The following is a 13,775-nucleotide window of genomic DNA, read 5'->3' as shown; positions in this document are numbered from 1 at the left end:
TCATAGCATTACTTCACATGACCAGTTCCCTTTAAAGAGTAACTAGAACTTTTTTTTACAAGTCTGTTATTTTTTTTCCCTTTCTTCATATTTTAGTGCCCTTCTAATTACAAGTGGTTGGGGTCCAGTTCCCCCGATAACACGCTTTGCCTCCTTCACCCCCCTCGAGGGGTGCGCAGCTCAGTAGACAGGAGGGCACACACCAGCCACAATATGGATTCAGGCGAAAGCAAAGGCTTCGTATCCCATGCATTTTATTGAATACCTGCTATCTGTGCGCACTCTTGTCTACTGACCTCTTGATTGGTGGGGAGGGGATTAGGCTGAGCTATCGGTGGGGGTCTTTGGATCTGGACCCCCACTGATTTGACTGATCTCCTTTACTCTTTAAAATGGTAGTCAAGGGGAAAAGAAGTTGGCCTCTATCCATTTGATTGTTGGGGGTCTGATGCAGGGATTGGTGGGGGTCCGATTGGTAAAACGGGGCAGTGCACATCGGAGCTGCCGACCCACCAATCCATTTTGTAACCCGTATAAGAATCCCCATTATGCCAATTGGTGTGGGTCCCAGCTGTCTGACCCCAATCGATCAGTTATAACTTAACCTGTGGTTAGATGATGATTTTTTTTCACAACCCCTTTTAAATGTAAAACTCTATCTCAATATATCTATTTTATGGTTTTAAAATTAAATTTTCATTTTTTTACCTCCTCTTCTAGGATGGGTTTGTAGTAAGAATATTTGCAACCAGCACAGAACCTGTATTACAGCAAGAACTACAGCTAAAACTGGCTCGGAAGTGTTTGCACGCCTGTGGCATTTCATTATTTGATTTGGAGAGAGATTTGCACATTATAAGTATGTATAATGACAATATTACTTTACCGTGTTAGTCATAAAATAATGCATGTAAATATGGTTATATTGTAACAGACCAAAGTATTCTAGGAGAGATATACTGGCTGACCCGAAAAAAATGGATTTGTGAGCATTTGCCTCCCAAAGGCTCATTCACCAGGCAAGTTTACAAATTAATGGCTGACAAGAACACAGCATTTAAAAGATGGTACAAGACATTTGTACATACGGTGGATGGGGTGACATGTCAGAAAGATGAGCTGAAGTAATGAAATTGATAAAGTGGTGATAATTTAAGACTTCCAAAGTCTTCATGGGGGGCCTTATGACTGTTTCCTGACCCTTTCCGCGACAGATGATACTGTTTGCAGCATGTGCCAGGGTTGCCATTGTCTGCGTGTAGCAGGGGCTGCCTCATCCAAGGCACTTTCCAATGTCTGGACAATATAGCGAGGAGATTGTGGGTAACGATGACTGTAAATTGTTCATAAGCTGCTGGGGTATTCATGGCACGCAGATTTCTGTATGTGCGGTAAGTGGGGGTGTCCTGAGTGGGGCTACAGTTCTTGACAGAAAAGGAAAAAGGTTTTGGTCAGAAAGGGTAGAGGGAAGGTAATAAAGTCAAACACTGAGCGGAGCCGGGAGAAGACCAGGTCCAGTGTCTTCATGAGTAGGAGAGTTAGTAAACTGTGAGAGTATGGGTAGCAGATGCGGAGAGTGGATTATCAAAGGGGATGTTTAAAGTCCTCCATTATGAGAGTGGAATGTCACAGGGTCGGAAATGTGGAAGCCAGGTGGCAAAGTGATCCATGAAATGGTTAGTGTGTGGTTGGGGGGGGGCTTAAGTTCTTACCTCGATCACATCTTCGTCTGTAACCAAAACCTCAGTTTTATTACTTTAACTTATCTTTGATCTACATCCCCATCCACCCTATGTGCTAATCTCTTGTAACCTCTTGTTGCTCTTGTCCATCATTCGTTTGTAGACTTGACTGATAAATGGGGAGCACCAACAGCTTGAAAATGTATACTTTTTTCTTTTTACCATAATAGTATTTAAACACTTGAAAAGTAAGACTCCACCTTTTAAAGGAGTTGTCCACTACTTTCACATTGATGGCCTATCTGTAGAATAGGACATCAATGTATGATCGGCCGGGGTCCTGCACGCGTCACACCCGCCGGTCAGCTGTTATCGGTGCCACCGGCCAGAAGTCCTTACCTGTGGTGCTTGGCCGTCAAGTTGTAGTTACTGCACAACCGCCTCCTATTCAATTGAATGCCCTGGGACTTATGGACCAGCTACGTACTATTACGCGTGCGGCGATCGCACCCACACGCAAGTGGTGCGGGGCAATCGCCGCTGGGTGTCAGCTGATACCTGGTGCTATGTGCAGGGAGCGCTCCCGCCACATTAACCCCTGCAATGCTGCGATCGAAGTCGATCGCAGCATTGCTGTGGCAAGGGGGGAAGTGATCGCTATACTCTCCTCTCCTGCCGGCGTCCTGCGGTGTCTGCGGCTGCTTCCGGATGTTGTCATGACACTATCTGGCTCACCAGGAGTCAGGACGTTACTTTGGTCATGCGCAGTGCATGACCAAAGTAATGTCTCCCTTGTGTGCAGCACTGACAGGCTGCTTGACATAGGGAGCTGCTGCTCTCTATGCCATGTAGCTGATCCGGCTGCAAAAAGTGAAAGTCACATAGTGGGACATTAGTGTAAAAGTGAAAAAAAAAATTGTAAAAATATGAAAAAAATAATCCCCCAAAAATTAAAATATATTGAACCCATAATATTTATTATGAAACACAAAAAATAAAGCAATAAAAGTACAGATATTTGGTATTGCTGCGTCCGGAACGACATGACCTATAAAACTGTCCCACTATTTAACCCTTTTAGTGAACACGGTAAAAAAAATAAAGCTTTTTTTTGCTTCGTTTATTATCATCATACCGCCAAACAAAAAATAGAATAAAAAGACGAATGTAAATAAAATAGTACCGCTGAAAACGTCATCTTGTCCCCCAAATAACAAGCCGCCTACATAATCCGAAAACTAAAAAAGTTATAGCTCTCAGAATAAAGCGATACAAATTTTTTTTTCTAGAAAATAATTTTTATTGTGTAAAAACGCCAGAACATAAAAAAACTATATAAATGTGGTACCGCTGTAAACGTACTGACCCGAAGAATAAATCTGCCTTATCAATTTTACCACATGCGGAGCGGCATAAAAGAAACCCCATAAAAATAATTCTGTTTTTTGTTTATTCTGCCTCCCAAAAATCGGAATAGAAAGAGATAAAAAAAATGTCACATTCCCGAAAATGGTACCAATAAAAAAAGTCAACTTGTCCCTCAAAAAACAAGCTATCACATGACTGTCAGCCAAAATATGGAAACATTATAGCTCTCAAATATGGCGATGCAAAAACTAGTCTTTGCAAAAAAAGCATCTTTTAGTGTGTGACAGCTGTAAAATAAACCGACATAAAAACCCGATATGAATCTGGCATCGCTGTAATCGCACCGACCCGAAGAATAAAGTCGTCTAATCACTTATACCACACGAGGAACGGTGTAAAAAAATAAACTTTAGGGTTGGGGTTGTATTACGGTTTGGGTTAGGGTTGGGATTTTTTCAAAAGTAAAGAAAAAAAAATATGACGATATGGCGACTAGTGTTGAGTGCAAGTGCTCGCTACTTGAGTTTGCATCAGGTGCTCTGGTATGCTCTGAGTATCGCAGGTGCTCGAGTGACATGCTCGAGTCTCTGCCCCATATGCTTCGCGGCCAAAAAAAAAATGTTGCTGGGATCGCCTGCCATGCACGAGCAATCTCCGCATGTGTTTTTTTTGGATGTCTAACCATCGTGAAACATGCTGGGCAGGGACTCGAGCGTCCGTGATACATGGTGCATACCCGAGTACCCGATGCAAACCCAAGTAGAGAGCACTTGCACTCAAGACTATAGACAACTTTTTCAATATGATGACCTAATGTTATCAAATTCTGTCTTACCTCTGGGTTCAAAATGTACACTATACCCCTTGATAAAATACTTGAGGGGTCTAGTTTTCCAAAATGGAGTCAATTGTGGGGGGTTTCCACTATTTAGGCACATCAGGGGCTCCCAAAATGCAACATGACGTCCGCTCTTGATTCCAGCCAATTTTGCATTCAAAAAGTCACACAGTGCTCCTTCCCTTCTGAACCCTGACGGGCACCCAAACACTGTATTTTCCCCACATATGGGTTATTGGCATACTCAGGAAAAATTTCACAACAGTTTTTAGGTTCCAGCTTCTCCTTACTCTTGTGAAACTAAAAAATTTGGGGCTAAAAGATTTTTTGTGGAAAAAGTTAGATTTTTTTTATTTTCACGGCTCCATGTTACAAACTTCTGTGAAGCACCTGGGGGTTAAGGGTGTTCACAACACATGAAGATAAGTTCCCTGAGGGGTCTAGTTTCCAAAATGGTGTCACAATGGAGGGTTTCCACTGTTTAGGCACATCAGGGGCACATCCGCTTTTTATTCAAGCAAATTCTACATTCAAAAAGTCAAATGGCGCTCCTTCCCTTCCGAACCCTGCCGTATGCCCAAGCAGTAGTTTTCCCCCGCATATGGGGTATCTGCTTACTCAGGAGAGATTGCACAACAAGTTGCATGGTTCAATTTCTCCTGTTATACTTATGAAAATGCAAAACTGGGGACTGAAATCATTTTTGTGGGAAAAATGTGAATTTTTTCATTTTCACTACTCCATGTTATAAACTTCTGTGAAGCACCTGGGGGTTCAAGGTGCTCACCACACATGAAGATAAGTTCCCTGAGGGGTCTAGTTTCCAAAATGGTGTCACTTGTGGGGGGTTTCCACTGTTTAGGAAAATCAGGGGCTCTCTAAACGCAACATGGCGTCCGCTAATTATTCAAGCTAATTTTACATTAAAAAAGTCAAATGGGGCTCCTTCCCTTCCGAACCCTGCCGTGCGTTCAAACAATGTTTTTTCCCCATGGGGTATCTGTGTGCTCAGGAGAATTTGCACAACAAATTTTGGGGTCCATTTTTTCCTGTTACCCTTGTCTGCAAAAATAAAAAAATTTGGGTCTAAAGTAACATTTTTGTGAAAAAAGTTAAATGTTCATTTTTTTTCCCCCATTCCAAAAATTCCTGTGAAGCATGTGAAGGGTTAATAAACTTCTTGAATGTGGTTTTGAGCACCTTGAGGGGTGCAGTTTTTAGAATGGTGTCACTTTTGGGTATTTTCTGTCATAAAGGCCCCTCAAAGTCACTTCAAATGTGAGGTGGTCCCTAAAAAAAAAAAAAAAAAAAAAAATGGTTTTGTAAATTTTGTTGTAAAAATGACAAATCGCTGGTCAACTTTTAACCCTTATAGCTCCCTAATTTTAAAAAAAATTTTGGTTCCAAAATTGTGCTGATGTAAAGTAGACCTGTGGGAAATGTTATTTCTTAACTATTTTGTGTGATCGATCTCTCTGATTTAAGGGCATAAAAATTCAAATTTTGAAAATTGCGAAATTTTCGCCAAATTTGCGATTTTTTTTTCACAAGTGATATTGAAGAAATTTTACTTCTACCATGAAGTACAATATGTCACGAAAAAACAATCTCAAAATCAGGGGGATCCGTTGAAACGTTCCAGAGTAATTACCTCATAAAGTGACCATGGTCAGAATTGAAAAAATTGGCCCGGTCGTTAACGTGCAAACCACTCTTGGGGGTAAAGGGGTTAATATTAACATTAATTATTCATTTGTGACTTAATATTAAGCAGAATTAAGTATGCTGACATTTTATTTAAATATACAGTACAGACCAAAAGTTTGGACACACCTTCTCATTTAAAGATTTTTCTGTATTTTCATGACTATGAAAATTGTACATTCACCCTGAAGGCATCAAAACTATGAATTAACACATGTGGAATTATATACTTAACAAAAAAGTGTGAAACAACTGAATATATGTCTTATATTCTAGGTTCTTCAAAGTAGCCACCTTTTGCTTTGATGACTGCTTTGCACACTCTTGGCATTCTCTTGATGAGCTTCAAGAGGTAGTAACCGGAAATGGTTTTCACTTCACAGGTGTGCCCTGTCAGGTTTAATAAGTGGGATTTCTTGCCTTATAAATGGGGTTGGGACCATCAGTTGTGTTGTGCAGAAGTCTGGTGGATACACAGCTGATAGTCCTACTGAATAGACTGTTAGCTGCTTTTTTTTTGCCATAATAAAAATTCTAAGTAAAGAAAAACGAGTGGCCATCATTACTTTAAGAAATGAAGGTCAGTCAGTCTGAAAAATTGGGCAAACTTTGAAAGTGTCCCCAAGTGCAGCTGCAAAAACCATCAAGCGCTACAAAGAAACTGGTTCACATGAGGACCGCCCCAGGAAAGGAAGACCAAGAGTCACCTCTGCTTCTGAGGATAAGTTTATCTGAGTCACCAGCCTCAGAAATCGCAGGTTAACAGCAGCTCAGATTAGAGACCAGGTCAATGCCACACAGAGTTCTAGCAGCAGACGCATCTCTTCAACAACTGTTAAGAGGAGACTTTGTGCAGCAGGCCTTCATGGTAAAATAGCTGCTAGGAAACCACTGCTAAAGACAGGCAACAAGCAGAAGAGACTTGTTTGGGCTAAAGAACACAAGGAATGGACATTAGACCAGTGGAAATCTGCGCTTTGGTCTGATGAGTACAAATTTGAGCTTTTTGGTTCCAACCACCATGTCTTTGTGTGACGCAGAAAAGGTGAACGGATGGTATCTACATGCCTGGTTCCCACCATGAAGCATGGAGGAGGAGGTGTAATGGTGTGGGGGTGCGTTGCTGGTGACACTGTTGGGGATTTATTCAAAATTGAAGGCATACTGAACCAGCATGGCTACCACAGCATCTTGCAGCGGCATGCTATTCCATCCGATTTGCGTTTAGTTGGACCATCATTTATTTTTCAACAGGACAATGACCCCAAACACACCTCCAGGCTGTGTAAGGGCTATTTGACCAAGAAGGAGAGTGATGGGGTGCTACGCCAGATGACCTGGCCTCCACAGTCACCAGACCTGAACCCAATTGAGATGGTTTGGGGTGAGCTGGACCACAGAGTGAAGGCAAAAGAGCCAACAAGTGCTAAGCATCTCTGGGAACTCCTTCAAGATTGTTGGAAGACCATTTCCGGTGACTACCTCTTGAAGCTCATCAAGAGAATGCCAAGAGTGTGCAAAGCCGTCATCAAAGCAAAAGGTGGCTACTTTGAAGAACCTAGAATATTAGACATATTTTCAGTTGTTTCACACTTTTTTTGTTAAGTATATAATTCCACGTGTTAATTCATAGTTTTGATGCCTTCAGTGTGAATGTACAATTTTCATTGTCATGAAAATACAGAAAAATCTTTAAATGAGGTGTGTCCAAACTTTTGGTCTGTACTGTACGTATAAGCACTCAGTCCCCCTATACACAGTATGAGCCCCACAGTCCACTATATACAGTATGAGCCCCCACATAGCCTCTCTATATAAAATATGACCCCTCGCATAGCCACCTGCATACAGTGGGGTAAATAGGTATTTGATACATTGTCTATTTTGCACATTTTCCCACCTACAAAAAATGGAGATCTCTGTAATTTTTATCGTAGGTACACTTGACCTGTGAGAGACCAAATCTAAAGATAAAATCCACAAAATCATTGTATGATTTTTACATAATTAATTTTCAATTTATTGCATGAAATAAGTATTTGATGCAATCGAAAAACAGAACTTAATATTTGGTACAGAAACCTTTGTTTGCAATTACAGAGGTCCGACGTTTCCTGTAGTTCTTGACGAAGTTAAGCACGTCACAGTGAAAAGACTTTTAAAGCTGCAATGCTCCTCCTGGAAATATGCAAATTGTCTCTTCAGAGAAGAAGAGGGCCAGAACTCTAGTGCCACCTACAGGAAGTAGTAATCCTAAAAGTCAATAGTGACCTTTTAACGAGCCTTATCACATAACTTAGGATATAAGCCAGAGCCGGAAGCTCAAATTTCAGACACTGTGTTTTGGGGTACTGCCCCTCGTTAGTGGAAAGTGTGAGTTCTGGTTTGGCTGGTACCCCGAAACAGTGTCTGCAAATTGAGTTTCTGGTTCTGGCTTATATCCTAAGTCATGTTATAAGGCTCGTTAAAGGGTCACTATTGACTTTTAGGATAGCTACTTCCTGTAAGTGGCACTAGAGTTTTGGTCCTCTTCCTCTCTGAAGAGACAATTTGACTAAGTTTGCACACACTGCAGCAGGGATTTTGGACCACTCCTCCATACTGATCCTCTCCAGATCTTTCAGGTTTCGGGGCTGTCGCTGGACAACATTGAGTTTCAGCTCTCTCCACAGATTTTCTTTTGAATTCAGGCCTGGAGACTGGCTAGGCCACTCCAGGACCTTTTAAATGCTTCTTACGGAGCCACTCCTTAGTTGCCCTGGCTGTGTGTTTCTGGTCATTGTCATGCTGGCAACCCAGTCACGACCCATCTTCAATGCTCTTACTGATAGATGGAGGTTGTTGGCCAAAATCTCGCGATACATGACCCCATCCATCCTCCATTGAATACAGTGCAGTCATCTTGTCCCCTTTGCAGAAAAGCACACCCAAAGTATGTTTCCCCCACCATGCTTTACGGTTTGAGTGGTGTTCTTGGGGTTGTACTCATCCTTCTTCTTCTTCCAAACACGGCGAGTGGAGTTGATAACAAAAAGTTCTATTTTGATCTCATTTGACCACATGACCTTTTCCCATGCCTCCTGTGGATCATCCAGATGGTCATTGGCGAACTTCAAACGGGTCTGGACATGTGCTGGTGTGAGCAAGGGGACATTGCGTGCCCTGCAGGATTTTAATCCATGACTGCTTAATGTGTCACTGACCAGGTCCTCCCGTGTATTTCTGTGCTTATTCCTTACCTTTCTTAGAATCATCCTTGCCCCACGAGGCGAGATCTTGCATGGAGCCCCAGAAAGCAGAAGATTGACAGTCATCTTGTGTTTTTTCCATTTTCTAATAATTGTGCCAACAGTTGTTGCCCTCTCACCAAGCTGCTTGCCTGTTATCCTGTAGCCCATCCCAGCTATGTGCAGGTCTACAATTTTGTCCCTGGTGTCCTTAGACAGCTCTTTGGCCTTTGGCATGGTGGAGAGGTTGGAGCGTGATTAAGTGTGTGGACAGGTGTCTTTTATACAGGTAACAAACTGGTGCAATTAATACAGGTAATGAGTGCAAAGTAGGGTGTCTTCTTAAAGAAAAACTAACAGGTCTGTGAGAGCCAGAATTTTTGCTGGTTGGTAGGTTATCAAATATTTTTTTTTAGATTCTGTCTCTCACAGTTGAAGTGTACCTACGATAAAAAATACAGATCTCTCCTTTCTTTGTAAATGGGAAAACTTGCAAAATCGGCATTATATCAAATACTTATTTCCCCACTGTATAGTATGAGCCTCCTATATGTAATTGAAGAAAAAGAAATCCAACTCACCTAATGTTAATTCAGTTTGTGGTCATGATCTTGGGCAGTGCATGGAATAGTGTGTCTAGCAGGCAGATAGAAAAGGTAATATCCAGCATCATGTCCATGAGGTGAATAAAATTTTTCTTTATTTTAAATCATGTTAAAATTACAAAAGAATAAAATTCCTTAGAAAAAGGAAGTGAATTATAGACTGGGGGAGACCTTTATGCGTTTAAAACAAAAATGTTCTTAGTCATATTACCTTTTCTTTTGTAATTTTAACATGGTTTAAATAGAGAAAATAGTTTTTATTTGCCTCATTGATTTGATCCTGGATATTACCTTTCCTCCTACATGTGTGAGCCCCCACATAGCCTCCATATATACAATGTGAGGCCCCACATAGCCTCCATATATACAGCGTGAGCCCCCACATATGAAAAAAAAAAAAAAGTATCGGCAGCAGCAAGATGAAATGACGTCTTTGTGTCTGCTGTCTTACACGCAGATAGCGTTGACAGCGGGTGGTGGGTGGATGGCGGGCGGGCGAGGGCATGGTCTGGCCCGTGGCCTGCTGTTTCACAGGCCGGACTGGAACAGCCTGAAGGCCGGATGTGGTCTGCAGGCTGCAGTTTGCCCAGGTCTGCTGTAGATAGTTTCTCTTAACCCCTTTAACACCCAGCCTGTTTTAATATTCCTGACCAGGCAGAATTTTACAATTCTGACAGTGTCCCTTTTTGTAGGAACACTTCAACGTATCCCAATGATTCTGAGATTATTTTTTTGTGACACATTGTACTTTCTTAGTGGTAAATTTAGGTCGATATTTGTTTTTTATTTGTAAAAATATCGGAATTTTGGCGATAATTCAGCATCACTTTTGAAACAATTTGTTTTTTTGTTAGGGAGTTAGAAGGGTTAAAAGTTGATCAGCAATTTCTCGTTTTTCCAACAAAATTTACTAAACCAATTTTTTTTTTTTTGGGACCATGTCACATTTGAAGTGACTTTGAGGTCCTATATGACAGAATATACCCAAAAGTGACATTTTAAAAACTGCACCCCTCAAAGTGCTCAAAACCACATTAAATAAGTTTATTAACCCTTCAGGTGTTTCACAGGAATTAAAACAATTTGGAAGGAAAAAATGAAAATTGTTATTTTTTTCAAATAATGTTGCCTTACCCCAAATTTTGCATTTTCACAAGGGTAACAGGAGAAATTGCACAACAAATTGCACTGTCCGTTTTCTCCTGAGTACGCAGATACCCCACATGTGGTGTAAAACCACTGTTCGGGCTCAGGGCTCTGAAGGGAAGGAGCACCATTTAACTTTTGGAGCTCAAACTTGTCTGGAATACATAGCGGACACTATGTTGTGTTTGCAGAGTCCCTGATGTGCCTAAATAGAGGAAACCCTTCACATATGACCCCATTTTGGATATTACACCCCTCAAGGAATTTATCTAGCTGTGTGGTGAGCACCTTGAAACCGTAAGTGTTTCACAGAACTTGATAACGTTGAGCCGTCAAAATAAAAAATCAAATTTTTTTTTTCCACAAAAATGCTGCTTTAGCCCCAAATTTTTTCATTTTCACAAGGGTAACAGGAGAAAATAAACCATACAATTTGTTCTGCAATTTCTCCTGAATACGCAGATTCCCCATATGTGGTGGAAAACTACTGCTTGGGCACATGGCAGGGCTCAGTAGGGATGGAGCGGCATTTGACTTTTGTAACGCCATTTTGGCTGGAATAGGTTGCAGACGACGTGTCACTTTTGAAGAACCCCTGACATGCCAAAACAGCAGAAACCCCATTTTGAAAACTACACCTCTCAAGAAATTTGGCTACGTGTGTAGTGAGCATTTTTAAACCTCAGGCGATTCACAATCGTATAACATCGGGCTGAGTGAATGAAAAATTACTCAGCCCAAGCTTTTTTTTTTTTTTTTTTTAACTTAGTCCCGCTATGGGACTTTAACTTTCATTACTCTGATCACTGGTATAATGCATTGCAATACATTATACCTGTCAGTGCTGCACTGAAAGAAGCCTCTCAGACCATGCTTTTGGCATGGTCTAACAAGCTGGCAGACCTCGGGTTGCCATGGCAACGATCGGGCCCTCACAATTATTGTGGGGGGTACCAATCGGAAAGGAGAGGGCATATCTATCGCAGCATTTAGGGGGTTAAATGGCACTGGGCGGTGTGGGTACAGCTCCTGGCAGTGACCTTCAGGTCTCGGCTATTACTTGTTCCTGTACCAACAAGATCGCTATGATGCAAGTTTACGTCAAAGGTCCTGAACAGGTTAAAAGGCCTCTGTCAGCACAGGATGACTGTTCAAACGAAGTCCTGCCGCTCAGTGCTTCAAGGTGGAGCCAATCATTTAAATATACCTTCCCACCTGCTGGTTTTTCCCTCTTAGGCTAAATGCCCATGATGCAGATTTGAAGCTGAAATTTACTGAGTTTTTTCCTCTCCCTGGTAGAAAAAACCCATGCGTGTTTTTGTTTTTTTCAACCGATTTTGAGCATCACTCAAATGCATTTGGAAAAGGGCTTGACAATATAAGTTGGTCACACAATATAAATCCGTGCAACTGGCATGGATTTATATTGTGTGACCAACTTATGAGAGTTCTGCTTTCAAATGGTGCATCTATACTAAAAAAAAAATAATTAAAAAGTAAAAAAAAAAAAAAAAAACCTTATACTCTCCTCTTCTGTGGCCCGCGGTGTACTGGCAGGACCTGCGGTGACTTCATTTAATCAGCTGATGGTCGCGTGACCATTGGCTGATTAAATGACGTCCCTGCAGGTCCTGCCAGTACACCGCGGGCCGCCGATGAGAGAGGTGAGTATGAATATTTTTTTTTTTTTAATTTTTTACTTTATAATTCTTTTTTAACTTTCGGTACAATGGTACCTGGGTCGGATGAGAGTCTCCTCTTCTCTAGACCCGGGTACCATCCGCACATTGAACCGCATAAAATCCACATGTATAAATCTATACGTGCGTATTTTATGCAAGTCAATGGGCGCGATTTCGTCACAAAATCGCACCCAAATTGGTTGTGCTGCAGATTTTTCCAAATGATAATCCGCAGCGGAAATTTCCGTAGCATGTGCACAGCACATGCGGATTATCATTGGGAAACATGGCAGACCTCTTAACATGCGATTTTAATGCGTTTCCGGGGCGGAAACGCATTAAATCCACATCGTGTGCACTCAACCTTATTTCCACCCCCTCCTTACTTGATACAGCTCTGGTCTCATAGAGGGAAGATGGGTGGACGCCAAGCAGGTGGGAAGGTGTATTTAAATTATTGATTCTGCTATGAAGTACCGAGCGCCTTTGATTATGACAGTCCCTTTAATGATTCTTGTCTCCCAGGGACTAGCTGATCATGGGGGTTGCTGTTCCTGGGACAACCACAGTTAGAGCCACCTACAGACAGGACACTTCTTATTGAACCAGCCATTTATGTCAGTTGTTATAGCACACCATTTTGGGGCTCATGAAAAAATGACACTCGCCAGATTTTTTTCAAATGTTTGTTTTTTTCTTGGCTTATTTGTTAAATTTCCTTAAGTATCCCACTGTTTAGGCTTACAGTGGCATATTGGCCATTGACTTCCATTGTGAGGGGGGAAAAAAAAAAAGTATACAGTCTATATGGAAAAAATACTGTCCCATCTTATGCTTAAAAGAAATCTGTTCATATTCCAGTCGTATACCTTAGACCTGTAGAAAATAAGTTGTCGGCAGAGTCTTAGATGTGTTGTCGCATAGAGGCTGCCTTTTGCACACTCTTTTATAACTCTTTTTTTTCCAATGCACTCCTCCACTGAACTATTTGTCTTACTAGGTACTGGCTATGATGAAGAATTGGCTGTTCTTGGAGCAGGAAGAGAGTTTGCACTAATGAAAACGTCTAGTGGAAAGGTAGATCAGCATTGTGTGGAATTGTGTAAAACTAGAGCTTCAAAAAGATGGTTTTCCCTGCTTACTGGATTGCAGGATTAAGATTTACCGTTTCCTTGAGAGTGATTAAATAATCTTTTCTCACCACTGTGTTGTAATAAGATACTGATCAGAAATGAACGCTAAAGGTCATCTAAAGTAAATCACTGCAGGCAACGTAATGTATTACAAAGCAGATCATCTTGCTATAAATGGAGTGGCTTAGATTTAATAGGAATCACAGAATCACATCCCCATTCTTCCATTCAGAGGTTTCCTCCTTATACTTTGCCACTGTTCTGTATCACATTATATGTAATAACGGGGAAATGAACTCGGTCTACTTTATCAGATGTTACTAAATAAAAAAAATCATATATATCTATTTAATTTTAGGAATCTGTAAGCTGGTTGTGTGAAAGCGATGT

The 13,775-nt window shown here is 41.3% G+C and overlaps 1 protein-coding gene across 14 annotated transcripts in view; it reads left to right on the top strand.

Annotated features, from left to right (window-relative positions):
- Positions 1–13,775, top strand: part of MYCBP2 (MYC binding protein 2) — a 275,096-nt gene that overhangs the window by 92,680 nt on the left and 168,641 nt on the right. For all 14 annotated transcript variants that reach the window (XM_073664071.1, XM_073664076.1, XM_073664064.1 and 11 more), the window contains exons 10-11: positions 721–859; positions 13,253–13,329. In XM_073664071.1, coding sequence (XP_073520172.1) covers positions 721–859; positions 13,253–13,329 — 216 coding nt within the window. The remainder of the gene's footprint in view (positions 1–720; positions 860–13,252; positions 13,330–13,775) is intronic.

This window comes from Phyllobates terribilis, unplaced genomic scaffold (genome assembly GCF_046119375.1).
Source record: "Phyllobates terribilis strain yellow unplaced genomic scaffold, ASM4611937v1 Scaffold_2__4_contigs__length_985480577, whole genome shotgun sequence".
In the NCBI taxonomy this organism is placed as follows: Eukaryota; Metazoa; Chordata; class Amphibia; order Anura; family Dendrobatidae; genus Phyllobates; species Phyllobates terribilis.
This window is presented reverse-complemented; position numbering and strand designations above follow the sequence as displayed.